The following is a 27452-nucleotide window of genomic DNA, read 5'->3' on the forward strand; positions in this document are numbered from 1 at the left end:
CCACTCCCCATGTGCTGCAATTCAACCTGATCTACATGTCTTGCTATCTCAGTTGAAAGCCCTTCCTAAATATGTTGAACAAAAGGATATTATTAGTTGGAAGCTATACTACTAACAAACAGTCTCTGCTGAGGCCAGCCATACTATTCAACTTACAAAGTAAGCACACTTATCCAGCTGAAAAACATTTATTTTGTTATTGGGAAACAAAATGAAACATGGGAGGGGGGAGGAAGAGAAAGCAAAGGTCTCAATTAAGTCAAACAAAAAACATACCCCAAAAATATCAAAGAAAAAGATGCATATTAAGGTGGTGCGCTACTGCTTCTAAACCCATTCTTTATAAAATAAACCCAAAACAGGGAAGGAAGAAGGGAAAGCCTCTCCCTAAAATATCCCAGCTAATTGCGCCACCCAGGATTTGCCAGGTTACAAACAGCTGCTCCCAGGCAGCAGTTGTAGGCGGGAGAGAGCTGGGAATTTCCCCAGTCAAGCAAAGTAAGGGCTGCATGTAAGCAACTTCAGTTCCTTTGTTTGCTGACCCAAAATGCTTCACTCATCAGCTGTAATAAGTGTAGGGAGAGAGAGAGTGAACAGTATTGTCTCTTGGAAGAGCACTGTAACCTTCAATAGGAAATTGATACTGAACTCAATGATCCTTCATCTCCTCACTTTGCTGGTCCCTATTTCCAAACCACTGTTGAAATTTCTTGGAACAGGTGGCTTTGGGGTCACTCATCCTACAGTTTAGAAGACAGAAACAAGCAAGAGGAATGGATTATTCATAGGCTGAGGCTGACAAATCCCAGAAAAAGTTCTGTTCAAATGCTAAGAGGATGCAGGAAGCTGTTCCAGTGACACAGCTTCTTCCACTAGTATTGCAAAAGAGGCAAGAGCCTTCTTGTGATATGAGTATTAAAAAACTACTTTTCAAAATGAAGAAGAGCAGTACTCCAAGAAGGGAGCCAATAACCCCTGACAGTGGGACAGATCCTAGCATTTCCTTATTTCCTGAGCTAAGCTCCAACTGCAAGCAGGAATTCAGTTTGCCAGCATTCCTTTGCCTGGGGGAAGTATAGTATTCTAGTGCAGCAATGTAATAAAGAAGTTGGCACATCAGCATAAACCAGCAAACCTGAACAGAACTGAAACAGAACAGTGCATCTCCCTGAGTCTGAATCCCAAGAACAATTATTCCCAGGCAGAAGTGGTGGATGTCACATTTCTATCTCCATGAGCTCAGCCTTCAAGGTCTCCTCAGGTTCTGTATGTTGTGGGCAGAACTGAAGGTAGGCTCCTGTCCTGGTGATCTATTTGCAATGGGATATCCTCCATGGGAGGCAGCAGGTGGGCTAAAATGAAAGAAAGGGCTATTGTGCAGCTCTCAGCACCCGGACATACAAGCCAGAACAACAATGCAGGCTACAATGGCCCCTGAAGGAAATGCATGAGACCAAAGCGATAGCAACTAGATTAGGGAACTCTTTTTGTATTTTCAAAACAAACACCATCAGCTGTATTGACTTGAGATATAAACCCTCCTATTGTTGGCTTCTGGGGGAAGCAGAGCTAATTTGCCATTTCTATTCACTGCACAGTCTAAGAGAAAAAATCAAGACATCTCTCCAGAATCTCTGGCCTTTGGGCCAAAGCATGTGAAGCAAACATAAACCTTGTCTTTCTAAATCCATGTCTTTCAAAAAGAAGCAATTCCCTTTCATCTTCCAGGCAATAAAGTCAATGTACAGGGAGCAGTGTTCCTCCAGCAGCAGCTCCCACAATCCAGTGCACTAGCAAGAAGTGTCTGAAAGAGGCACAAAGCCTCAGGCTCTACTACGAGTGGGTTTATTTTCTGGGAGTCAGCTCTGGTCTGGTCAACCTGTAGCAGCAGTGTTCTGGTCTTCCATCTCCCAAAAAACTGAGGACCTAATTCAAGTCTTAGGATGCTCAACTGGAGCACACCACAGGCTTCCCAGAGATCTTCAGGTCATCAAAAGGTAGGAGAGTAAGTATCTGTAAATGGAAAGGCAAAAACGACAAGGTTGGTACTGAAACAGTCCCCCAGAACATGCTAACACACTTGTATTACTGTTTCAAATACACGATGAAAGAATAGAATACAACAGCACTGTGTTCAACTACAGATCTCTCATGTTAACACTGTACATTCCATGCCCAAATGGGCATTGTCACTAGATCATTAGCCATAGTTACACAGATGGAAGGAAATGTATGGCCATAATTCCAGAAGAGAAGCTGTGTTGGTCTGCTGCAGTAAAAAATTTTGTTCCAGTATGAACTTTTGCAGACTAATTAGTAGAGTGATAGATGACCCACTACACAGCATCTGGCAAAAGCCCGGGTGTAGTCCGTAAAAGCTTGTGGTGAAACAAGTCTTTAAGGCATCACTAAACTCCTGCTATATGGAAGGAACTTTCTGGTAATCTGTAAGGAAACTATATATTTTTTTCTGATAATGTGGTATCCCATTCCCCAGTACCAACTTTTTGATAATTGGGTATCCCCAATTACTGTGCCTGTGCATTTATATGGGACTTGGGGACTGCCATGGGCAGAAAAAAACTTTAATTTCAGCATAATACGGGTACATGCATATATAGCAAGGACTGGGTTCATCAGGTACTCAAAAGAGCAGGGTCTCGGTTTACTTGGGTCACTAACATGGTGCCAAGACTTAGGAATTCTTGTAGCTCAGTTTTCTTCAGTAGCTGCCTGCATTGGGTAATTTAATTGTTATCTCAAACACACTGATTATCTAATAATCCTAGCTGTATGGAGCACCAATATGATCCATCACATGTTATATCCCTTCTTTCCCTGAAGAAGTTCAAAATGTTATTCTGCGTTATTTATTTATCTTAGATTTATATGCCACCCACTCCACAAGTGGACTCAGGGTGGCTAACTGTCATGTTAAAACAACAATTTCAGTTACAATTTTTAAATGATAAAAACTTAATAACTTAAAACTCAATATTTGGTGCTATACAAGAATTTTGACATAGGCGGATCAAATTATTTTTGATGTCACCGTTATCCTCAAAGCAACCCTGTGAGGTTAGACCTCCACAGAGGACTGACCCAATGTCACCTAGTGAACTTCATGGGTGAATGGATAACCTGTCCTCAGGTCTCCATGGCGATGTTTTTTGTATTGTAACAAGTTACAGGAGTGAGAGGGAAGGAAGCTGATTCTCAGGTATGATTGTGCATCAGCAAGTACAGATTAAGTTGACTTGGTTTTTGAGATGTGTGGAAATGCAAAATTCAGTTCCATATAGTGTTATACATTTTCTTTTGTTATAGTCCTGTTTTACCACTGATTCATGTTGATAGTAAAAGCAAGAATAGACCGTTATTGAGTAAAAATTGTTGCCTAATTCTGACCTGTAGCTCTGGTTTGCTTATATTCATCCACAGTAAGAGGGCAGTTGCTAAACTGCTCCACTGAAGCAGATCAGAACTACTGTGATCTACCTACACTGAAGGAGCTACAACAGTGCCTTGGCAGAGGCAAGAGTGGCAGCAACAAGGCAGCCCAGCCAGTTTAGCAGCTTTTCCCTGCAGGATAAATGCAAGGATAGCAGACTCAGCAGAACTGGAATCTGGCAATATCCAAAGGGCAGCATGGACAGAAGTGCAACTGAAATCACTCATAGTCAGAACTTCAGTTCACATTTATGGAGTGCCTTCTGCTGGCAGATACAAACCTCTGAAGGACTGCTACACACAACTTCTATCCCTGCCTTTTTTTCCAGATCCAGAGTTGGAGTCCCACAGAGTGTTTCTGCATGCACAAGACCTAGTTAAACTCCTGGATCTAACCTCTAAATTTCTGAATGTGCAAAGCAGATTGGGCCAATACTGCTATTAAGTGCTATAGATTGCTAGATCATGTGCTGTTGTACAAAAGTGCTGAACATGCTTTCTTTTGCAAGACCCAGGACTCTGATCTCTGCCCATCCCAGCCAGCTTCTTTCTGTAGGTCCCTATGCAGTAGCAGCACCGGCCAGGCACTGAGCCAAACTCACATCATCATTGCCATCAGCCAGGTCCTGTGCTGTCTCATCCTCCATGTTCCGCAGCAAGGTGTCTGCCCCTGAGTGACAGAGGATGGCAGCAATGGTAGCATCCTTCCTGCCTACAGCCAGGTGAAGTGGGGTGCAACCGTTGTACATCAGAGCATCTACCCGGGCTCCCATTTGCAGAAGGTGTTTCACAGCCATTTCGTCATGGTTCTCCACCGCTAAGTGAAGCGGCGTTTTTCCACTTGTACCATCCTGGAAGCAAGGAGAACAAAACAAAAGATCATACAGTCTAATCAATCTCTGAATTTGAATGGGTTTGAGTATCTTCATACCAACATATATGTAAACTGTGGGTATCTGGTGGAAAACACACTGTCATGGGAACTCCTGTCCAATTCTCATTAAATGGTCTGCCCCTGGAGTTGCAATGCTGCCCTACAACCTACCATGGTTTTTCAGTACAGTAATGTAAGGGGATATACACCAGGCTATTTATGATCTGGTAAAATTAAATCCAATTTTTTTCCTGGAACAACTGTACTATGTGACTTGAAAAAATTAATACCAATCAAGTAGCTTTGTGCACATTAGTCTGCATAAAAGTTTTCTGATTCTGACTGGACCGATATAGGAACAAGGAGCTATGCAAAGTTCTAGCCCATTAAGCTCTGCTCAACCCAGTTTCTGCACCTTGAAAATTTAGCAGCCATTGTCCACACATTTTCACAATGGACAGAAAGTTGTTTTAAAAGTTTTCAGCATGCTGACATTTACATTAAACACAATGCCAAATTCTATACACGTGTCACCAAAAGTACAGCACAAAGGTGCTGACATATATACAGGATATGGAGCTCTGCCAGCTACTCTTGGGCTTAGCCATACCTGAACATTTATGTCAGCTCCATTCTTCACCAGCAGTGCCATCAGCTGCAGATTTCCTTTTAAGGTGCTGATGTGCAAGCAAGTCAGGCCTAAAAAAACAGAACAAACCAGGTAGTTAGTGTCTGAGCAGGAATACTTTCTATATGCACATACCCCAGTCAAACTCTGTTCCTTCTCACCTTGCCAGTTCTGGAGCTGAAGATTTTGTAGGGCTCTCCTGGGCTCCAAGGACTTGCCAAAGACTAGCTCCAGCAGCAGCTGGGCACACTCCAGACTCTGCTGTTCACAAGCCAAATGTAGTGGGGTGTTTCCATTGCGGTCTTGTAATGCTGTGTTCACCCCTCTCAAAACTAATTCTTGCACCACATTAGACTGCTCCAGGTACACAGACAGGTGTAGTGGAGTCTACGCACAGCAAAAACAAAAGCAGTTCAGAAAAAGAAACAGGGACAGAAATACATTTGTGGGTTTTCTGCGACTGCACCACAAAAGTACAGAATTCGGTAATGGTAATCTCAATTTTCAAGTAAAGAAAGCATGTAGACAATGTCTAGTAGGTCTCAGAATCCAGGGATAAGAGGCTTAGTAGACTGTGCATTAGTTCAAGGTCATGGCATCAGTTTGCTGCACTGGCTTACGCTCCTCCTGACTAGTGGAAAAATCAATGGGAAACGTAGGTTTTTCCCCTTCATTTTTCCTGGTGAAATTTGGATTCCTGACTGGTGAAGATCCCCAGCTTCTGGTGAAGATCCCCCCCTTAAGTAACAGATTATACAAAGCTCTGATCAAGGCAAGGAACGTTGTATAATTCTTTGACTGACTGGCAAGGAACGTTGTAATTTCTGCACCTAGCAATTTCAGGCACCTTATAAATAAGACAAGCATTTTGATCCAGTAATGGGATGCGCACAGTTGGAAGCAGAAGTCCATGTGTTTTGCTGAAACATGTCTAGATGCAAATGCAACCTTCAGTCAACAAGTTGGATGAGCCTTTCAACTCAGAGGAGGCGATGCATCCTCATTTAGACCACCATGTTGCATGCAACTAAAGCTCAGTTGGCCCAGTGACAGCAACAATGTTTAGAACATGGATATGAGAAGCAGTGAAATGCATCTCAAGGAATGCTTCCCAGATTAGCAGGATAACAGTTCTTTGTGCACTGTTCGCTTGACAAGATGACAGCAAGAAGCACAGGGAACATATTTATATAGTCCCTCAAAGAAACACTAGTCACTTCTATCACCTTGCTGAAAGGGAATGACCTACATCCTCACCATCTAGCAGAGCCTTTTTTTTCTTTCACTAAAGTGGAAGAAGCAGGGAGGCCACACACACACACACACCTGGAATAAGTCATTCTGGATCTCCAAGACTTCCATGGGCAACTGAGCAATGCAGCAGAGTGCTATAGAAGGCATGCAGTGGATGATTGCCAGGTGCAGAAGCCTGTATGGAAGGGAAAAGGGATTAGTTTGTGGTGCAGCATCCAAGTAATATCAACCTAGCAATATCAAAAACACTTCTAAAATTCTGCATGCCTGAAGAACAAGTCTTTACTCAGCTGCTTGTTTTTATGTCCCTGCTGGAACTGGTCATTAACACATACAAACATTAGTTATACCTCTTTGCGAGCAGTTTTGCAGCCTGACACTTTTTCATAGGATGGGCAAGACCAACACACACTTCATGTGGCAAAGGAATTTGTGACTTGCAGTTAGCCAACCACGTATTTCCTGCTCAGCACTAGAGGAGAAACATGCACCTGCAAACATTCTGAAGGTGAAATTAATAGCAGCCAATGTCCCACAAGCTTAATAAAGACCTATCCTCACAAACCAAGCATAATTCTGCCATGACTCAAACTTTGGAATCTATGACAAAGGTGGAACCAAGATAGTCAGGACCAATTTTTGTTCTTCTTAAGAACAGAAGACTTCTGCTTTCCTAGAGCAAGGCAAGCCAAGTGTGAGCACAAATCTTGGGGTGAGGTCTATGGAGATCTTCACCTTTGTGTGGAGTCTAATCCTAGTCCATTCAGGACTGGCAAGAGGAGAAAATAGCATCACTAAATTATTTCAAAAGTTAAACAACTGAGCCATATGTCAAGGCATAGTAAAGTTGTATTCTAGGATTCAGAGCTTATTCCAACAACCTTCTTAGCGCACAACAGCTGTGGTTATCTCAGCTGCTGTCTTCCTGCTTTCAGCATGCCACTGGAGCACTCAAAAGTTGCAGCTGAACTGTGGTAGTGTGCCAAAAGCCAATCCATTCTGATTTCAGCATATAGTGTTCGCATCAAAATAACAGGCCCCAGTGAGTGGGACCTACAGGTAGAATTTTAGATCTCTCAATCAGGATTTACTACACAGCATAAAGAGCAGAAAGCAAGGCCCAGATGGCAAAATCACCCCCACACTGCCCAAGTACCTGCTGCGTATTAGAGGGAGGGTTGCCAACCTCCAGGCAGGGCCTGGAATTCTCCCAAAATTACTAGTCTCCAGACTACAGAGACTGATTGCCCCGGAGAAAATGACAGCTTCAAAGGGCATACTGTATGATACACCATAGATTCTAGGTAGAATCTTCTCTGATTCCCGAGATCTCCAGTTATATCCCACACTGGAGTTGGCAACCACAGAGGCAACCACAAATGCTCCCAACAGACTTGGAATTAAAATGTAGGTAAATTAACAAGGCTATACTGAAGCACAGGGCTTTTTTGTAGAAAAAGTCCAGTAGGAACTCATTTGCATATCAGGCCACATCCCCTGACATCACCACTTTCACACAGAATTGATTTAATAATCCATCAGGAACTCATTTGCATATTAGGCCACACCCCAATGCCAAGCCAGATGGAACTGTGTTCCTGTGTATTCCTGCTCAAAAAAGCCCTGCTGATGTACAAATAAAGCATCATTTTAGAGGAAATTCTACACAGTTAAGCTTTTATTACACATCTTTATTAACTAGATTATTAAATCCATTCTATATCCATAATCCTGAAGGAACAATACAATTTCCTCAGTTTCTCCCTCTAACGCCTAGCCATCGTAAAAAAACAACTACGGCCATAGTGAAAGCAGATATAAGTCACAAGAGGTTTGATGCAAGCCATAAGACATTACACTGAACATTCACCTAGGACAAAAAGATAACTTCCTAATTGTCATGACTGTGGAAGTTAATGTTCTAAGTGTGTGCTAGAGGGTTTGTAAGAGAAAGGGTGAAAACAGCTCAATTTTTAAAAAAAAGATATTTCCATATAATTTTAAAAATGGGGACTCGTCTGCCCTCCTCATTCAGAAATAATTTCAGAATAAATGCAGGATCCACCAGCATCTATCAAGTCATCTAAACAGGCTTCAGTTAGTACTGTATATTAAGTAAGGGTCCCTCATTGCCAAGTTATTCAAAAATTATAATTTTAAAATAGGTCTTTGTGCCTGTCTATAGAGGGGAATTTCCAAGGAAGCAAAAGCAGAGGATGTGGGAGGCAGCACTGGAAAGAAGGGAATGGTGGGAAAGGAGAACTCTGAACCCAGGCCCACCACTGCCCAAGGCTCTATAATGTAGATCATTCCCCTTTGGGGCAGTTGCTACAGGAAGCTGTGGCCTCATGAGCAATTTGGAAACTTCTACCCAGGCCGCTGAAATCATAACAGCAAGACTTTACAGCACAGAGATCTGCACACTTCTACAGCCCAGACAGAAGAGTGTCTGTGGCTCAGCAAGCACAGGGGAAGCCCATGGTCACATGGATATGGGGAATTTCCCCAGCAGTGGCCACCCACTGTTGCCTCAGCAACAGGTGGGGGAGGGCTAAGGAGTCTCACATACAGCTGTCACAGCCAGCACAAGCTGCTGAACACAGTTTAACTCTGCTAGGCCAAGGCATATGGGAAATGCATTCAGGCTGGGCTGTTCCTGGAGCTCATTTTCACTTTCTGGTCTCTCTGATTTTATAGGGCTGCATCATATATATCCCTTGCCTGGATGTTCCACTGAATTCAACCATCTAGGGTTTACTAGCTCTTGTCTGGATAGCTCAGGCTAGCCTGATATCATCAGATGCTAGAAGCTAAGCAGGGGCAACCTTGACAAGTATTTCTATGGGAGATCTCCAAGGAAGTCCAGGGTTGCTATGAAGAGGCAGGCAATGTCAAACAACTTCTCATTGTCTCTTGCCTCGAAAACTCTATGGGGTTGCCATAAGTCAGCTGTGACTTGACCAGGGCCAGCCCTAGACTATCTGGCACCCTAGGCTTGGCTAATGTCTGGTCCCCCCCCCTGCAATGATAACCAATTTTCAAAAAGAGATGAATTGTGAGAAAAATGAAAAGCACAAAACTTGAACTTGCTCCCTGACTTGGATAGCCCAGGCAAGCCTGATCTTGTCACATCTCGGAAGCTGAGCATGCCAACTCTGGCAGTATTTGGAAGGGAGACCTCCTTTACTAGGTTAAGCGGGGGGCACCCAATTTGGCGCACTCAGAAGGCCAGTGCCCTAGGTGGGTTGTCTACTGGCAGAGCCAGCCCTGGACTTGATTGCACTTTCCACCACCAGGGGTTTACTTGTATGTAGTTGTCACCTCTTTAAACTAGTCCACCTCCTATGCTTTCAGTGGGAAAATTCAGCAGCTGAAGCATTCTGGTTGGCATGGAGATGGAAGCGGTGGGAAATTTCACCCACTAAATGTCTGCATATTCAGCTAATGCTGAAGACACAGGAACACAGTCAGGTTTTTGAACAAAGTTTAAGTTCAGTGGCACGTTTAAGATCAACAAAGTTTTATTCAAGGTATGAGCTTTCATGTGCAAGCATACTTCCTCAGATACAATGGAATAAAAACAGAAATAACACTCACACATATAGGGTTGGCAATCAATTCGCAAACATAACGAAGGTGTTTTTAACAGATTAAAAGAATAATGAGCTTAGTATAGATATATCTCTGTGTGTGTGCTAATTGACTGCCAATGCTCTTGTATTACTGTCATTTCTATTTTCATTCCATTGTATCTGAGGAAGTGTGCTTGCACACAAAAGCTCATACCTTGAATGTTGGTCTTAAAGGTGCCACTGAAACTTTGTTCTACTGCTTCAGACCAACATGGCTGCCAACCTGGATCTAGTCAGGTAGTTTGTTTTGTTTTGCTTTTTTTAAGTAAGCAACCCTACTTCTGAATAAACACTTCAAGACTGGGCTGCATAGTGTGATTAAAGCATAATGTCAGGAGGGTGGGTCTAGCTGTTTGTGCAATATAGTGTTAACAGGCTTTTGGTATGTAGAGTGTAAAGTATATGTTTTATGGAATGATTGTTTTTATGATACTGTAAGCCGCCCTGAGTCTGCTTGCAGAGAGGGCGGGATATAAATGCAAAGTAATAAATAAATAAATAAATAAATAAATAAATAAAAATTCCTTAAACTACACAGATCCATGGAGGACCTTCTGAAACTGGAACCAGCAAGCATGATAACAGTAGAGATTTATGCTAATGGCGGGAGGAGAGAGAGGGGTTGAGTACAAAATGTCCATTGATATATTTGCCCTATCTGGGCTTCTCTCTGACTTTACGGCTCTGATTTCCATTCAAATTATAATGTTGTCGAAAGTACTTGTAAAGTTGAAACCTCCAGCTCTGAGCTGGACCATCCAATTGTGAAGTACCCTTCTGCTGTTCAAAGGAGTTTGCCTCTTTGCTGGCCAGTTTCACCTTCATTGCAGACTTATTAAGGAAGGCCTATTGCCCTGGACCAGTTTTGCACAACTACATTACAAAAGTCCCTTTACCACCCAAAACCACCTGCCTACCCTTACCTACAATTGTCATTTGACAATCTTTCTGAAAAGATAGGAAAGGGATTACTATTTACTCCCCCCCCCCCGCCCCCCAAAAAAACTTCTCCAGGGTCATTCTTACACACCACCAGGCAAATGACTATTTACAAACCTGCCCCAGGCAAATTGCTCAATGCAAACCAAGTTAAAGGACACAACTCAGCTTCCCTTACAGAAACTGCAAGCCTCTCAGTAGCACTTTGCAAGAACTTAGATCAGAGGGAGCTAGTTGCTCACAAATGGTAAATTCCTTGCTAGCTCCTGAACTGGCTCCTCTCCCAGCAAGCATAGTAGAAAATGCCTAGACTACAATCTGCACAGTTAGTGACGTCTTAGCTTTCTTGTTGAACCTAAAAGCATAGTGATATAAAATACCTTATTTTATATAATATCCCTAAATATATCATCAACTGGGATATGTTTAGCTTTAATTTTCTTATAATGATTGCAGCGGCAACCAAGATGTAGAAGGCACAAATTCAAGGTAGCAGCCTAAGGTTGACAATGGCCAGTAGTTTTCAAGAGGTGAATGTGGCTTGAGAAATGCTTTGCTTCCCGAGCAAAACTTTTTTTCCAGTCCTTCTCTCACACCTGGTCAAACAGGTTTGGCATATTTTTAAAGCAGTCCAAAACCCTACAAACCTGCTTAACAGAGGTGAACACAGGATCTTCGCATACAAATAAGTAATGACACCTCTTTTAAATTGCCTTTAAGCCTCTTTACGAAAACCTGTATCCAGCCAAAATCTCCACATTGGATCACAACAGTAACTGCTTGGGAAAAAGGAAACCAGAAACCTAAAGACTGGGACTGCAGAAAAAGCTTTTGTTTTAGGAGTTGTTATGCACCCAGGAGTTCTGGCAAAGGGAGCCAAGGAAAGTCTCTTATACCACTTACAGCTGGTTCTGCATCCTCTCATGCTAGTAACTCTGCCAGTGCCAGAGTACTACATTCAACATGCTTCCAGGAAGCTGTGGGTTCTCCCCACATGCAGTAAGTCAGCTTATCTTTGCCAATCTTCCACACCCTATGCATTCTCATGTGGCTAAAGGTGTATCCCAGCTCTCCAGCAATTGTGCTACAGATAAGGGCTCTCAGGAGCAGGGACTTTCCAGGACAGTTTGCAGTGAACTTTAAACCACAGTTGTTTTTATCTGCCAGGGCTATGCACAGCTGTCAGGAAGAGAGGCTGCTGTGTGAGAAATACAGAATTCTCTGGATCTTCTTTCAAGCCACTTTCCCTAAGAACTCCTCAGAACAGCCAGCCATGGCAATCACTCTCATTACAGGGGAAGGCCCTGCCTTCAGAAGCTTCAAGAAGATGAAGATACCTAGCAGCTTCAGCAAACAGAAATATTCACTCTACTGGCCTTACTCAAAGAGTATCTTTTCAGCACGAAAGCTGTTTTATCATGGCCATCAAGTCACTGAAGGATGTACAAAAAAAGCAACCATGTTAGAATTTTTGAGTCACGGACATACTACCAGAGGGTTGTGGAACCAAATCACATGGATCAGCTCCATGCACAATCCATAAAAACGTAAGAGAAGCCATGCTGGATCAGGCCAATGGCCCATGCAGTCCAACACTGTGTCACACAGTGGCCAAAAAAACCAAGTGCCATCAGGAGGTCCACCAGTGATGCTAGAAGCCCTCCCACTGTACCCCCTCCAAGCACCAAGAATACAGAGCATCACTGCCCCGGACAGAGAGTTCCAACAATACTCTGTGGCTAGTAGCCACTGATGGACCTCTGCTCCATATGCTTATCCAGTCCTCTCTTGAAGCTGGCTATGCTTGTAGCCACCACCACCTGCTGTGGCAGTGAATTCCACATGTTAATCACCCTTTGGGTGAAGAAGTACTTCCTTTTATTAATTCTAACCCGACTGCTCAGCAATTTCATTGAATGTGCACGAGTTCTTGTATTGTGAGGAAGGGAGAAAAGTACTTCTTTCTCTACCTTCTCTATCCCATGCATAATCTTGTAAATCTCTATCATGTCACCCCACAGTCAACGTTTCTCCAAGCTAAAGAGCCCCAAGCGTTTTAACCTTTCTTCATAGGGAAAGTGTTCCAACCCTTTAAACATTTTAGTCGCCCTTCTCTGCACTTTTTCCAATGCTATAATGTCTTTTTTGAGGTGCAGTGACCAGAATTGTACACAGTACTCCAAATGAGGCCACACCATCGATTTATACAGGGGCAATATGATACTGGCTGATTTGTTTTCAGTTCCCTTCCTAATAATTCCCAGCATGGCATTGGCCTTTTTTACCGCAATCGCACACTGTCTCATTTTCAGGGAGTTATCTACCACGACCCCAAGATCTCTCTCTTGGTCAGTCTCTGCCAGTTCACACCTCATCAACTTGTATTTATAGCTAGGATTTTTGGCATCAATGTGCATCACTTTGCACTTGGCCACACTGAACCTCATCTGCCACGTTGAACACCCACTCACCCAGCCTCAACAGATCCCTTTGGAGTGCCTCACAATCCTCTCTGGTTCTCACCACCCTGAACAATTTAGTATCATCCGCAAAGTTAGCCACTTCACTGCTTACTCCCAACTCCAAATCATTAATGAACAAGTTAAAGAGCATCAGACCCAGTACTGAGCCCTGCGGCACCCCACTGCTTACCATCCTCCATTGTGAAAACTGTCCATTTATACTCACTCTCTGCTTCCTATTAATTAGCCAGTTTTTGATCTACAAGAAGACGTCCTTTTACTCCATGACTCTTGAGCTTACTAAGGAGCCTTTGATGAGGAACTTCATCAAAAGCTTTTTGGAAGTCAAGGTAAACAACATCTATTGGGTTCTCTTTGTCCACATGTTTGTTCACCCCCTCAAAGAACAGGTTAGTAAGACAAGATCTTCCCTTACAGAACCCATGCTGAGTCTTCCTCAATAACTTTTGTTCATCAATGTTCCTACTAATTCTCTTTGATTATGGTTTCCACCAACTTTTCCTGTAATGAAGTCAGACTGACTGGCCTGTAATTTCCCAGATCTCCTCTGGAACCCTTTTTAAAGATGGGGGTGACATTTGCTACCTTCCAGTCCTCAGGAACAGAGGCAGATTTTAATGAAAGATTACATATTTTTGTCAGGAGATTCACAAGTTCACCTTTGAGTTCTTTCAGAACTCTTGGATATATGCCACCCAGGCCTGTTGACTTATCAGTTTTTAATTTGTCTATCAGTTGTAGGACCTCCTCTCTCATCACCTCAATCTGACTCAGGTCTTTCAACACCCCTAGTCTTTTGCTAGCTACAAGCTGCACCCGCATATTTTCAGTTGTGAGGTTTCTTCCAGATAGAAATTTCCTAGATCCATCAGCCAAGGGAGTATATGCTATTAAGTGCAGTATCACAGACACAACAGAGGCCTATACACATTCCTGAGCTGCATTAAACAAGCACAAAATTAGTATCTTGAGAATCTAAGCTTCTATTATTAAAAAGCAAAAAACTGGTTTACAGCCCTTATGGCTAGAAACAAGCCTGAAAATGAACAGACGATGCCTGATATACCTGTAAAGGAGAAGGGCATGCAGAGGGAGGAGAAAGGCCCAGGATATGGCTTTAGAGGCATACGATGTAGGCCTCTTGCTAAAGTTAAGTTTGAGTCTGATTGAGACCTTCACATCCCTTGATGGAAGAAAGGGGATCAGGACACAGAGCAGCCAAGGAGGGAGGCTCCCAGAGCCTAGGGCGCAGGTCTTCTGGGGTACCAAATTGGGTGCCCCCCCCCATGTGACTCAGTGACGTTATCAGTGCAGGCGGAGGGGTGCCAGAAGTTAGCCTTGCCTGGGGTGCCAGACAGTCCAGGGCCAGCCCTGGAGGCTCCACTTCTATATTACAAATAAATGCGTGGACATGTTGCATGAAGAGTGTAAATAGATCACATAATTAACCTCTTCAAGCTTTTGTTTTGTGGCTGCAGAATACATGTGCTTATTTGATGTGGAGTGTGCACATGATTCATGAGAGAAGTGCATTTCTATTTAGTCACCACAAGGTCTGATATGTATTTACACTACAAAGAAGCAGAGATATTTTGGTGCTGAAGTGGGAAGTCCCTGAACATGCATGTCATGAGGCCAGGTGAAAAAGGAAGACCCAGCTGCTGTTTACTGGGCCTCAGTGTCTGGATTTTGTACTGTTCTCTGCCTCAGTTATTTCACAGAATTACTGAGTCTACACTTCTGAGGGAATAACCATACTTCTGAGCTGTTAAAGCTCTGAACACCCTCTCCCAAACTCAGCAGTTAGGAGGGAAAGAACAGGAAAGGTTCAGTTCTAGAATTGGGTCTCTTCTACTAAATTAGTCTCTTCTATAGCTCCACTCCCCCCCCCTTCTGTCTCCTCAAACTATCAGTGAGCTATCCACTCCTGAGACAATCCAACAGTAAATACAAAGTTATCAAAAAAAATGCAACACATAACAATTCCACATTCTCCCCTGTAATCATGATTCAGAAATCACGATAAACCTTGATTGATCAATTCTAGTTAAGTGGCAGCATCTGAATGCAGACAGCCCAACAACCTGTGATTTACTGTTTGGCAGCAAACCAGGATTTCAGAATAGAGTTTTAAAACCATGGTCTGTACCACAGATTGTTGAACAGTACTGCTCATAGCCACCCAGGAAAAGAAATGACAGTATAGCCAGAGAAGCAGAACAAATAAAAGAAATCATTCTACTATCTAGTGTCCTTTATTCTGTTTTTTTCCTAGCAAGGGAGATGGGGCATGTGGGTAACTGAATTGTTGACCCATCATTTGGAAGGATCAACTAGTCAAGAAAACGGAGGAAATTCCTACAGAAAGGAAGAAAGGAGGGTGGGGAAGGAAATTTTGTTGGAATCGAGGATTCAAACAAACAACCCCCTGAAAAATGTAGAAGAGGGGAATTCCATATTTGTCCATGCAGGCTCTTTAAACTGCCCTAATTAATCTTTTACAAAGAACTGAAACTGACCAGCAATAACCTTGGCAATATCTCTGTTTTAATACACCCCTAATCAACAGCTCCCTCCTTGCGATTGCTATTCAGCCCTACTGCAGAATCTTGCCAACACATACTTTAATCAGATGGCCAGGGGTGGGGATGGATTGTTCTAGAGATCAGGTCTCCAAAGAGTAAAGTGTGGAAGTTTTGCTGGCCTTCAGAGTTAAGTGGCCAGGTGGCAAATTAGCCCTTTAATTTACTGGGAAAGTTCCTAGTGTCCTGCTGCCCCAGAGGTCCTCTTAATGGCCAGGAGCAAGCAAAGCTCAGCTCCAGCAGCAGCAGCAGGACCCACTCAACTCAGATTTACCCAGTAGTGGGCAAGTCTTCCTTGACTGCCTCTGGGAACAGAGATGCACAGCCAGCTGCCAATGGTGGCTTGGGAAGATGCAATAAACTAACCTATATTTATTTTTATCACTACTGGATTAGGTTCAGAAATAAAATGGAAGGCAGTTCAATTAACAATGAACTCATCTTACATGTTCACAGTGGCAGACTTCTGGATATAATGGTTGATGGTATCGAATACCCCAACAGACCATGGCTATATTTGAGATATTCCCTAAAAATTCATCCAGCAAGGAATAAATACCCCAGGAGCCCCAAGCAATTTGGGGACCCATCTGTGGTGCAAACTCTCTTTTACATGATACCTTTCCTTCTGACCTTTACTAAGCGCTCAGAAACATTTTTGTCCTTTAGCTGCATTTAGAGATGCACCAACAGTATCTACCCTTTGCTTTATAAAAAGTCTTAGTATTTTATTTTAAAGTAAACATGCATGAGAGAGCACAGGTGCTATATGTAATACAAGTTATGTTGGTAAGCATCCCTTGAGTCACTCTGCAAGAAATGGAAGTGACAAGCAAAACACTCCCTCCAGCTCAGTTTCTATCTATGACCTATGCCTGGAGATCAAAAGTGAAGAGCAGTTGCTCCAAACTGTAATTGAATTTAGTGTTCATTTTAATGTAAAAACTGTTCTCTGAATGTTTTACACTTCATATGAAACTGTACTGCAAACCCTAAGTGAGATCTGTTTACATAACGGGAAGACTAAGCATTTACAACTGGGAACCATAAATTAAGATTGCACATTTAGAAATTGTTTTTTAAAAGCACAACAGCTAGCAAGTTCTGGTTATGGAGCTATTTTATGAGTGCCTTGAGAACAGCCGTAAGGACAGATGAGTCTTCAAAATGAAAGCAGGAATTCAGGATCTGAAAGGCTTCAACCTTACTGAGGACTGAGAAAAGGAAAATCAATACATTAATGAAATTAGCATTTGAAACACCTTGTTAAACTATTCCACCATATAATGGTAAGATTACTTTTATGCAATTATTTATTTATTTGATTTATATCCCGCCCTCCCCACCGAGACAGGCTCAGGGCGGCTTACAACATAAAATTCAAAACAATAAGGTTAATAAATATTAAAATACATTGAATAATTTACAGCAGTTAAAACAAGAAAACGATCTAACAGTGCGGTGTTCTTCTACAACCTTGCTTCGCAGTTTTTAGGTAGCAGTCAGTTATATGCCAACCGGAAGAGGACTGTCTTACAGGCCTTGCGGAACTGCTCAAGGTTCCGCAAGGCCGTCACCTCTTCCAGTAGCTGATTCCACCAGCAGGGGGCTGTAATTGAAAAGACCCTATCCCTGGTTGACTTCAGATGGGCCTTCTTCGGCCCGGGGATTACTAGCAGATTTTGGAAACCAGATCTAAGCACTCTCTGGGGAACATGTGGGGAGAGACGGTCCCTAAGGTAGGTAGGTCCTAGGCCATATAGGGCTTTAAAGGTGATAACCAGCACCTTGTACCGAACCTGGTATATTATTGGCAGCCAGTGCAGTCCCCGGAGCCCTGGCTGAATGTGCTCCCACCTGGGGAGCCCTAACAACAGCCAGGCAGCGGCATTCTGCACTAGCTGCAACTTCCGGGTTCGGTACAGGGGCAGCCCCATGTAGAGGGCATTACAGTAGTCCAGCCTCGAGGTGACCGTTGCATGGATCACTGTTGCCAGATCGCCATGCTCCAGGAAAGGAGCCAACTGCCTCGCCCGCCTAAGATGAAAGAATGCCAACTTAGCAGTGGCTGCTATCTGGGCTTCCATTGTCAGGGCAGGCTCCAGTAGGACCCCCAAGCTCTTGACCCTGTGTGCCATTGCCAGTGGCACACCATCAAAGGCTGGTAGGGGAATTTCCCTTCCTGGACCACGTCGACCCAAGCAAAGGACCTCTGTCTTTGCCGGATTTAGTTTCAATCTACTCAGCCTAAGCCATTAACTTTTACCTGGCCTCTTGGAAAATGTCAGGAAAGTTTTCTGAAGGCTCCCCCCCCCCCCCCGCAATATAACATTCATCTTTTTGTATGCACCAAACAGCGTATTAGATCCCTTAGTCAATCTTCCTTTCATGATGAATATTTGCTCCACCTCCCACATAAGCAAGAATGCAGTTTCTCTCCATCTTCTCCCCCACTACTTTGATCTCTCACATTAAGACTCCTAGACACCACTTTTATTTAGACCAAACACGTCTTATACCACAGCATCTGCCCTTTACAAAAGCCACTGCTTCCTCTGCTGAAAAAGTACAGTAACGTTTGTATTATAAACCTTTTTGCAAGGTACTGTGGTTACTATGCTCAGGAAAGGGCAATTATCTCAACTATGAACAAATATTTAACTGGGATGTTTCGTTTTTGAGCAGCACTGGTTTTTCTACTGTGACTTGCCAATAAGTGCTAGGAACAGGGATGCAAAGTTGCTGGAGGTTTTCTACATGTCATCACTGAACAAAGATCCGAGTGGGCAGTTGTGTTGGTCTGAAGCAATAGAACAAAGCAGTAGACAAGTGCACCTTTAAGACCAACTTGTATTGACATACTCTCTCTTTCTCTCTCTCTCTGAGAGATATACCAACTCATCCTCCACTGTATGTTAATGTCTTCCTTTTTTTCTAAAGGCAAACTATAATAGATGTTATAACCTCTTGAGAAACCATGCCCTCTATTTAAACTAACAAAGCCAGAATGTTACCTAGATTTATGGCACTTCGCACCAACAATAGCAGTCTGTTTTTTATCACCCTCCAGTGTTGTTTCAGCCCTGCTTTGTTTTAACACTAACAAACACAGATCCCTATTTATGATTCTTTTAATCTGCTAAAAACATTCCCATGATTCTTCGTACCAACTCACTGTCCACTTATATTAAGAATTGCTGCTTCCATTCCCATTTTGTCTGATGAAGTCTGCTTAGGAGCATACAAAAACTTACATTCTGAATAAAACTTAGTTGGTCTTGAAGGTGCACTTGTCTACTGCTTTGTTCTATCACTGAACAAAGACATTCTCGTATCCTGAAATATCAACTTGAAAGGTAGGTGTCCTAGCTAAGGCCAGAAAGACTATTGCTCACCTACTGGTACTAGGGAAAGGACCCCCTTCTAGATAGATTTAATAAACTCACTAAACTTCCTTTTTTTTAATCCATCAAAGCTCAGTCTGCATCACTGACACATGATTTCTCATCAGTCAATAGCAGTAACCACACAGCGCAGGCTTCCCTGCCACCTCTTCCTTCCACTAGAGACCACACACACTCAACACTATTAAAATAGTTCTGACTATTTCCACACAGTACAAGGCAGTTTCTCAGGCAGCAGCTTGAGCTGGGAAATCCCAAGATTCATCAAAACAAAGAACTACAGGTCAATGTATTTTGCATGAAGCAAACGAAAATGGCAGCTATGCTCAAATGAAGAGTGACTATAGAAGATCAAGAGCAGGAAGTCAGCCAGCATCCCACTGACTGATGGAAACATTTGCTTGCGCTGAAAGCTCATTCTTCAACAGTGGTAAGACAAGATCACTAGTATTTTCGCATGGGCTCTCAGGGGTGAAAGAAAGTTGATGCAGAGAACCTGTATGAAAGTGGCTGGTATGGTGCTGCCTGCTTTCTACTTCAAGGCGCCAAGACAGGACTAATAAGAAATGCAAGTTACTTCCATGCCTGATGGGCTCACTCTTACACACTGTGTAACCAACTGTCCTCTTCAAGCTGCCTAGCTAGGATTAAAGGAAGCCCCCCCACCCCCACTTGCTAACTGATGTCTTTATGTCTTAGGAGTCAGATCCCAAAATAAAGGAATTTCTGTCCTGCAAAACTGAAGCTAACCCAGGTTCCATAAGATAGAGACCTTGTTAAAATCTGCTTCTAGGCATTCTTGAGTGTTCTGAAGTTTTAATAGACCCTTCAGGACCATGCTGCACCTACTCTGGAATGCCCTGTCAGGCAGTGCCCCTTGAAAACTCCTGCTGACCCTTGCCAGATACCAGAGAGGGCCACCCCCACCCACCTCTTGGCCCCTCTCTGTTAACAGCAGCATGGTTCTCCATTCCCCACCAAGGCCCTATTTAATATTCCAGTGCTGTACTGAACAATCCCCTTCTGGCCTGGCTGCATGTTTCTGTCTGAAAGAGGTGGCTGGCTTTGGTTTAGATGCTTGCCTGGATTGTCAGTGTCTCATAACCATCAGAGAGACAAACTCCTCATGTGAGAGTTGTGTTGTTATGTTTCAGTGTCAGAATGCCAGAGTGCATCTTACATTCCTAACCAGGCAGAATGTTAAGCAAATGTATCAGAACCCCTGTGCAGAAGCAGACTATTGCCTATCAAAGTTCATGCCACAGCCTTTCAGGTGATAGAAGACATATAAGGATGGTTTGTACCTGCATGTATATCAACTGACTTTTCTAAACTTGAATATTGTACCGTTACAGTGCAGTCCTAAGCAGGTCCACTCAGAAATCTACTCTAAAGAGGTTACTCTCAGGAAAGCATTCTTAGGATGGCAAAGTTGATGGCTATCAGTTCAATGTGTGGCTTGACTCAACTGAAAAGCACTATATTTCAAGCATATCAAAATTCTACCTCTACAGACCTATGATGGCGATTCAGCACATACAACTCACCACTTGATAATTTCAGTCATCACCTAACAAACATGCATGTGAGAACCTGTCCTCTTTTTCTATGCCTCAGAAGGTAACACAACTAGTCTTTGAGAATGAACTTTGCAAGATACTGCAAAGATGACTGCAAAGGAAGGTATCCTGAAAACCAACAAGTGCCCACACTTGTTTAAGATGACCAAAAGGCAATGGGAGGGTACCAGTTTGCCCCAGAAGCAGCCCTAATCCCATTATGGTAGCTGTAAGAAACAGGAAGCAGAAATGTGTAGCCACAAACTTCTGTTCTTTCGTCATTAGAATTGTTACAAGGAAGTGATATTGCCCAGGCAAGACTGCGGAGCATCACTGAATAAAACAATCCCAGTTTTATCAAAGATTTCAGGTTTTCACGGCTGGTAACATCATTAGGGTTTGTAGAATCTTTCGGGCTCAAGTGCCGTGTTCTACTGGAGAAAGTTTTTCTTCCAGACGTTTCGTTCTCAGCTGCGGAGAACATCCTCAGTGGCGTTGCAGCCGGAGCAGGCGCTCTGATCTTCTTGGCTGCTGTGCATTGAGTGGCACAACAGCCAAGAAGGTCAGAATGCCTGCTCCGGCTACAACGCCACTGAGGATGTTCTCCGCAGCTGAGAACGAAACGTCTGGAAGGAAAACTTTCTCCAGTAGAACACGGCACTTGAGCCCGAAAGATTCTACAAACCCTAATCCCAGTTTTGCTTCACAAAATGCCCTCAGCTGTAGCCAGTGGTCCTTCCAGCAGAAGGAAAGGGAGAAGAAAGCAATATGCTTGGACACCAAATTCGACCCTTGGAAGTACATGCACTTTCCAGTTAACACAAGTGTTCTGTTCACCAGACAGAAGAAAGACACAGAGATCATCCACCTGGTTTTGAGAAAAGATGAACGCTTACTCCTGAGTCTGTCACCCTTCATCAGATGAGCTCCGTGTTCAAGGAACCCACATTCTGGACTGCTCTGAGATCAGAATCCTGCTGTGCTGCATTAGAAGCTGCCACCAGGGTGGATCCTACCCCTAATCTCACTACTCCACTGGGCGAAATTCAGCCTAAGGAGCCTTCCACCAACTTAAGTAGCTCTTCCATTGGAGGAAGGCTCCTAGGGAGATGGCTGGATCCATCTTATTGCATGCTGTCTCCTTCCAGATTTCCAAACCAGGAAGCTGGAGAAAGATTTGTCAAGTAATATGATCTTCTCACCAATTCTCCTCCCCCATCACCACCAGAAAAATCTGATTTAGTCATGAAGTTTTCCCTTCTCCTCTGCCACAGAAAAATCCTATGACCAAGCAATTAGAAGTTTGTATGCACAAGCCAATCAGCTACAGTACCAAGCATGACATACAGGGGCCCCCATGAAGAGGAATTAAACATTGAAAAAAATCCACCCCATCCTAAATCTTTTACCACAAGGCATTACAAGCTCTTAGGGACTTAAGCATGTCAGTTTCCACCCCCCCCCCCAAGTTTATCACTTCTTTAACTGATGCTCAACTGCCCTAGGTATTCCCATTTTTCCTAAAACATATTGACAGATTTTATCAAGCTCTCTCTCTCTCTCTCTGTGTAGATTTGCAAAAGCATATTTTCCCTCCTACATGCTATGGAGTCTCACCAGCATTCAGAAACCCGAGTCTTGTTTGTGGCTCACCCCCATGTTAGTGCCATACTAACAGCTACTGACCCGTGGTGTTTGCCATGAGAAGAGCGGGCTGAAGCTAAATCCAGCAAAGACAGAGGTCCTTTGCTTGGGTCGTCGGGGTCCGGGGAGGGAAATCCCCCTTCCAGCTTTTGAGGGTGCGCCGCTGATGGCGGCGGACAGGGTCAAAAGCCTGGGGGTACTATTGGAGCCCTCCTTAACGATGGAGGCTCAGATAGCAGCCACTGCCAAGTCCGCTTTTTTTCATCTTAGGCGGGCAAGGCAGTTGGCCCCCTTCCTGGAGCGGACGATCTAGCAACAGTGATCCACGCCACAGTCACCTCGAGGTTGGACTACTGCAATGCTCTCTACATGGGCCTGCCTTTGTGCCGAACCCGAAAGCTACAGCTAGTGCAGAATGCCGCGGCCCGGCTGTTGTTAGGACTCCCAAGAAGGGAACACATCCGGCCAGGGCTCCGGGATCTGCACTGGCTGCCAATAGCTTACCGAGTCCGGTACAAGGTGCTGGTTATTACCTTTAAAGCCCTATATGGGCTAGGACCTGCCTACCTGAAGGACCGTCTCTCCCCACATGTGCCCCAGAGAGTACTGAGATCGGGAACTCGAAATCTCCTAGTTATTCCCGGGCCAAAAGAAGCCCACTTAAAATCCATCAGGGACCGGGCCTTTTCTGTTGCGGCCCCCTCCTGGTGGAACCAGCTGCCGGAGGAGGTGAGGGCCCTGCGGGACCTTGCCCAGTTCCGCAGGGCCTGTAAGACAACCCTCTTCCGGCTGGCCTATGACTAGCTGGTACAAGAAATCCAGGTGTAGTTATATTAGAGGTTGCTGTCCCTAATGTTTTAAATGTTTTAAATGTCTTATAATTTAAATATTTTATAAATTTAAATGTATTAATTAATTTTAACTGTTTTATGTTTAAATGTTACTATGTGAAATCTTATGCTGTGAGCCGCCCTGAGCCACTTGTTGGGAAGGGCGGGATATAAATGTAAAAAATAAATAAATAAATAAATAAATAAATAAATAAAGAGACAAGCCAAGACCCACAAGGCATCACTGTGTGTGTTGGGTGTGCGTGTGCAATTTAAAAATTACATGCATCCCCCTCCAGAAGACCAGCTGCCAGGGGCCCATTTAGGCCATTTTTTCCATCTCACTGTTTCCAATTGACTGTCAACGTCCCACACTTCCTGGAGTACACTCAGGCCTCATCAGACCATTTTTGGGTTTCCCTCTTACAAAGTCATTGTTCTGCCTGCTGGGGAGTCCCTTGAACACAGAGAAGCACCTACTTGCTTTGTGGTTTAGCTAATTTTGCTTCCACCCACTTTACTATTAGATGTAGTGAGAAATGGGGGTCTACAAGGAATCACTGGGGATGGAAAAACTGGGACATTTCCACACATCTACCCAGATTTCCTTCCCTGGGACTCTACAAGCTCTTAGGCCAATTTTCCCAACTCTTCTCCTTAAAAAAAAAAAAGATATGACCCTCAACTGCTGTCATGCAGCACATGCAGCCTGTAGTGAGGCATTACCTTTTGGTTAATTTACAAAGTTATATTTTTCCGCATACCAGGGGAGTTCTCCAAATATGTAGAAATCTCACCTTTGGCTCATGGATGGTCTGCTTTGATTGCTTTCCTGATTGGTAAAAGCAATCCACTTTGCTTTGAGATATAGGGATGACAACAATGGAAGTAAAGATTATGTTTTCTAACACGTAGATATGAGAGTGATTTCACGTACAGGAAGGAGCAGGTAGGCACAGGACCTTTCCTCTGTCTTGTGCTTTTCCAGCCCAAAACCGCTTCCCCACAGTTGCTTTTCTTCTGGTAGGCCTCAAGGACATACCAGGGGGAAGAGCAGCCAGGGAGAAAGAAACGAGGGTTTAGCACAGGGGTGGTCAAACTGCAGCTCGGGAGCCACATGTGGCTCTCACATATATTGTGTAGTTCTCAAAGCCCTCACCTCCCCATTGCTGGCTTGGAGAAGGAATTTTTCTCTTTAAATCATTTCTCCAAGCCAAGGCAACTGGCAGATTGGAGATGCATTTAAAGTTAAATTTACTTTCTTTCCACCGCTTCTTCTCCTATGATCTATTTGCGTGCCTTCCTTCCAGCTCTCAAACATCTGACATTCATGTCCTGCAGCTCTCAAACATCTGACATTCATGTCCTGCAGCTCTCAAACACCTGATATTCATGTCTTGCGGCTCCTGACATTTGTTCTATGTGGCTCTTATGTTAAGCAAGTTTGGCCACCCTGGTTTGGCATCATTCCTTTCCCCCGCATAGAACTGTACCACAGCCCACCAGCTTGTACTTGCCAGTACACAGGTCATACCACCAATAGATACTGGGAGTGGGAGCAGAGGCACAGGCAAGCTGGGAAAGGAAACTGCTCAGCAGGATAAGGAAGGGAAGAAAGGGGTCACTGGTGTTGCATGAGAAAGCAGCACAAAGCCTAAGTCTTCTCTGGCATCTAAATATGTAAACAGATCAGCTGCAAGCAGCCTGCCCAACACTGGAAGACCTGAACTTGGAACTAATGTCTCAGAATGAGGTCATGAGAGAAATTCCTAGCACATCAGAAAAGGAGAAGTTACATGGAATTAAGACATCAACTTCATCAGACAGAGAACCTACAAAGCAGGCCATGAAAAGCAGCTGTGACTTTAGACTGTGACTAAATGGGATGCCACCACTTCGCTTCTTTCAAGGGGGTGACCAGTATTTTGCTTGGAAGCATGGGTGCTGATTGAAAGTCACTTGCCACAAAGCATCTCTGTGCTTATGTGGCTTTGCAGTACAAATAGGCATCTTTATATATATCCTGAGCTTTCAAAAGTTGTACAGAGGTCTCAGTCAAAGAGCTAATGTGATTCAATGCCCACCATGTTGAAGTGAGATGGGTTAAGCCTTCCCCCGCCCCCCAACAAGTAAAGCTAGATACTGAATAATATGAACAGTGAGTAAGCAGCCAAGTAAGACCCATCAACAAACAAACATGATAGATCCTACAGGGCTGCCTGCAAAAAGCTGTGCAGGAATGAAATAACCCCCCTAGTCCTGGATGACTTAAAGTGAAGCATGTGTGAGAGATAACACATTATTAACCCTATAGTGTTCATAGTCACCTACTAAAACACGTTTTTTCACTGCCAAAGTTAAACCCTTATTATAATGCAAGGGTGTCAAACATGTGGCCCAGGGGCCAAATCAGGCCTGTGGAGGGCTCCTATCAGGCCACAAACAAGCCTGCTTCCTTCTCCTTCTCTCTTGCTTCCTTCAGTTATCAGAGACTGTTAAATAAAATATTGCAAGAGTGCTAATTTTTTAAGCATGTTTTATTTAAAGCATTTTAAAAAAAATTCTTTCATTGTGTTTGTCTGTGTCCTTTATGTCTCCACTACCTGGCATTACATTTTATGACACACATGGCCCAGCCCAACAAGGTCTCATTTATGTCAGATCCAGCCCCCAAAACAAATGAGTTCGATACCCCCGTTATAAAGGGCTGTTCCACACACACACCCAATACTGCAAAGTATCTTTATTTCGGACAGCATTATATAATATGCCTCTTTCGTTTTTAAATGTCGAGCCCCCGGACTCCACTCCCCCATCCCCGCCTTCAAAAGGCGAGGGGCTGCAAGGACGGCGCGGGGGGGGGGGGGAGAGAGATTCCACACCACCTGCGCCTCCCCTCGCACCAATTCTGGTCCTTATTTAAAAAAAAAAAGAAACGTCAAGAAAGAGAAACGTGTAACGTTAATAGGAAAGAGCTCACTAGAGTCACTCACGTGTCTCCGTCTTCAGAGACGAAAAAGAAAGTCTCCAGCAGCTGCCGCCGAAGCCTTTCTTCTTCCTCCTTCTCCTCCTCCTTTTCAGGAGTCTTTTCCAGCCCCCGCAAAGACTCGACAAGAGAAGACGACCCGTAGCTGGAATCGAGCCTCTCCTCCGGCTCCAAGGCGTCGTCTGTTTCCTCCTTGCCTGTGCGCGGAGGATCGGGGTCTCTTTCCACCGCCACCCCGGGGGCTGACGGCGATCGGGGCTCGCTATCTCCTAGTTGGCCGTGCAGGGAGCGGCTGCAGCCGATACCCGAATCGCACTGCCCCTCTTCCAGGTACAAGCCGTCGTCTTCCACCTGCGCCTCCTTCTTACCATTGTCGCTTCGAGTCTCCGACATGGTGCAGCGGCGAAGGGTGGCCTTGCCTCAGAAAGAAGCTCAGGGCACAGAGGCGCCTAAGCGCTTGGGGCAAGCATTGTCCTAGGAAACCAGGGCTGGGGGGAGCCGCGGAGGTCGCATGCCAAGAGAACAGCTGTCTCGAGCGGCCAAAGCACCGAACTCAGTGACCCTCCCGCAGCCTTAAGCAGCTAGACTCCGCCCAGCCTCTCCGAAGGGAAGGTCCTGGGAACTCTTACAACCGACGCCCCCTAGTGACAGGCAGGGGGAACTCGCCGAAACAGAACACGCGCGCATGTTTGAGGCAAGAGGCGTTCCGTTGTGTCTCTGTATACTGTTTCTTAGCCCCTGTGCTTAAATACTAAAAGGGAAAGTGTCAGGCCTCAGAAGCCACCCTAGAAGTCCTCTCTGGGAGCTAGGGCTGCCGGTCTCCAGGTGGGCCTGGAGGCCTCTGGTTTTTACAACTGATCTCCACCTGGCAGATATCAGCTCCCCTGGAGAAAATGGCTGTTTTGAAGGGTGGACTCTATGGCATTGTACCATGTTGAGGTCCCTCCCCAAACCCCGACCTCTCCGGGATTCACCCCCAAAGTCCCCAGGTGTTTTTCAACACAGACCTGGCAGCCCTACTGATAGCTGTTGGCAATAATCCTTGATAACAGGGAAGCGGAACAGACTGGTTCAATCATGAAAGAAGTGTGCAGTGTTAAACATTCAGATATGTGCTCCCCTATTTTGCAATAGCTGAGTCCCAGACCAGCCAAATTTCATAACTTCCTTATTTTTTTCTTTAGAAA

At 44.3% G+C, this 27452-nt stretch overlaps 1 protein-coding gene across 1 annotated transcript; it reads right to left on the minus strand.

Moving 5' to 3' along the window:
- Nucleotides 1-172: 172 nt before the first annotated feature.
- Nucleotides 173-26890, minus strand: NFKBIE (NFKB inhibitor epsilon). The gene is made up of 6 exons (XM_060244746.1): nt 26273-26890; nt 6279-6381; nt 5114-5339; nt 4935-5023; nt 4053-4301; nt 173-2013 (listed from the first exon to the last, which is right to left on the minus strand). The coding sequence occupies exons 1-6, from the start codon at nt 26656-26658 to the stop codon at nt 1948-1950; spliced, it is 1119 nt and encodes a 372-aa protein (XP_060100729.1). The 5' UTR covers nt 26659-26890; the 3' UTR covers nt 173-1947.
- Nucleotides 26891-27452: the final 562 nt, after the last annotated feature.

Source organism: Heteronotia binoei, chromosome 1 (assembly GCF_032191835.1).
Source record: "Heteronotia binoei isolate CCM8104 ecotype False Entrance Well chromosome 1, APGP_CSIRO_Hbin_v1, whole genome shotgun sequence".
NCBI classification, from domain to species: domain Eukaryota; kingdom Metazoa; phylum Chordata; class Lepidosauria; order Squamata; family Gekkonidae; genus Heteronotia; species Heteronotia binoei.

Bases quoted from the DNA above. Each gene is read 5' to 3' on its own strand.
- NFKBIE (XM_060244746.1), bottom strand. From the start codon at position 26,658: ATGTCGGAGACTCGAAGCGACAATGGTAAGAAGGAGGCGCAGGTGGAA. The intron at 6,382-26,272 runs GTGAGTGACTCT...CCTTCCATACAG, and splicing joins GTCTCTGAAGACGGAGACAC to GCTTCTGCACCTGGCAATCA. The intron at 5,024-5,113 runs GTGAGAAGGAAC...CTGTTTTTTTAG, and splicing joins TCAGCTCCAGAACTGGCAAG to GCCTGACTTGCTTGCACATC.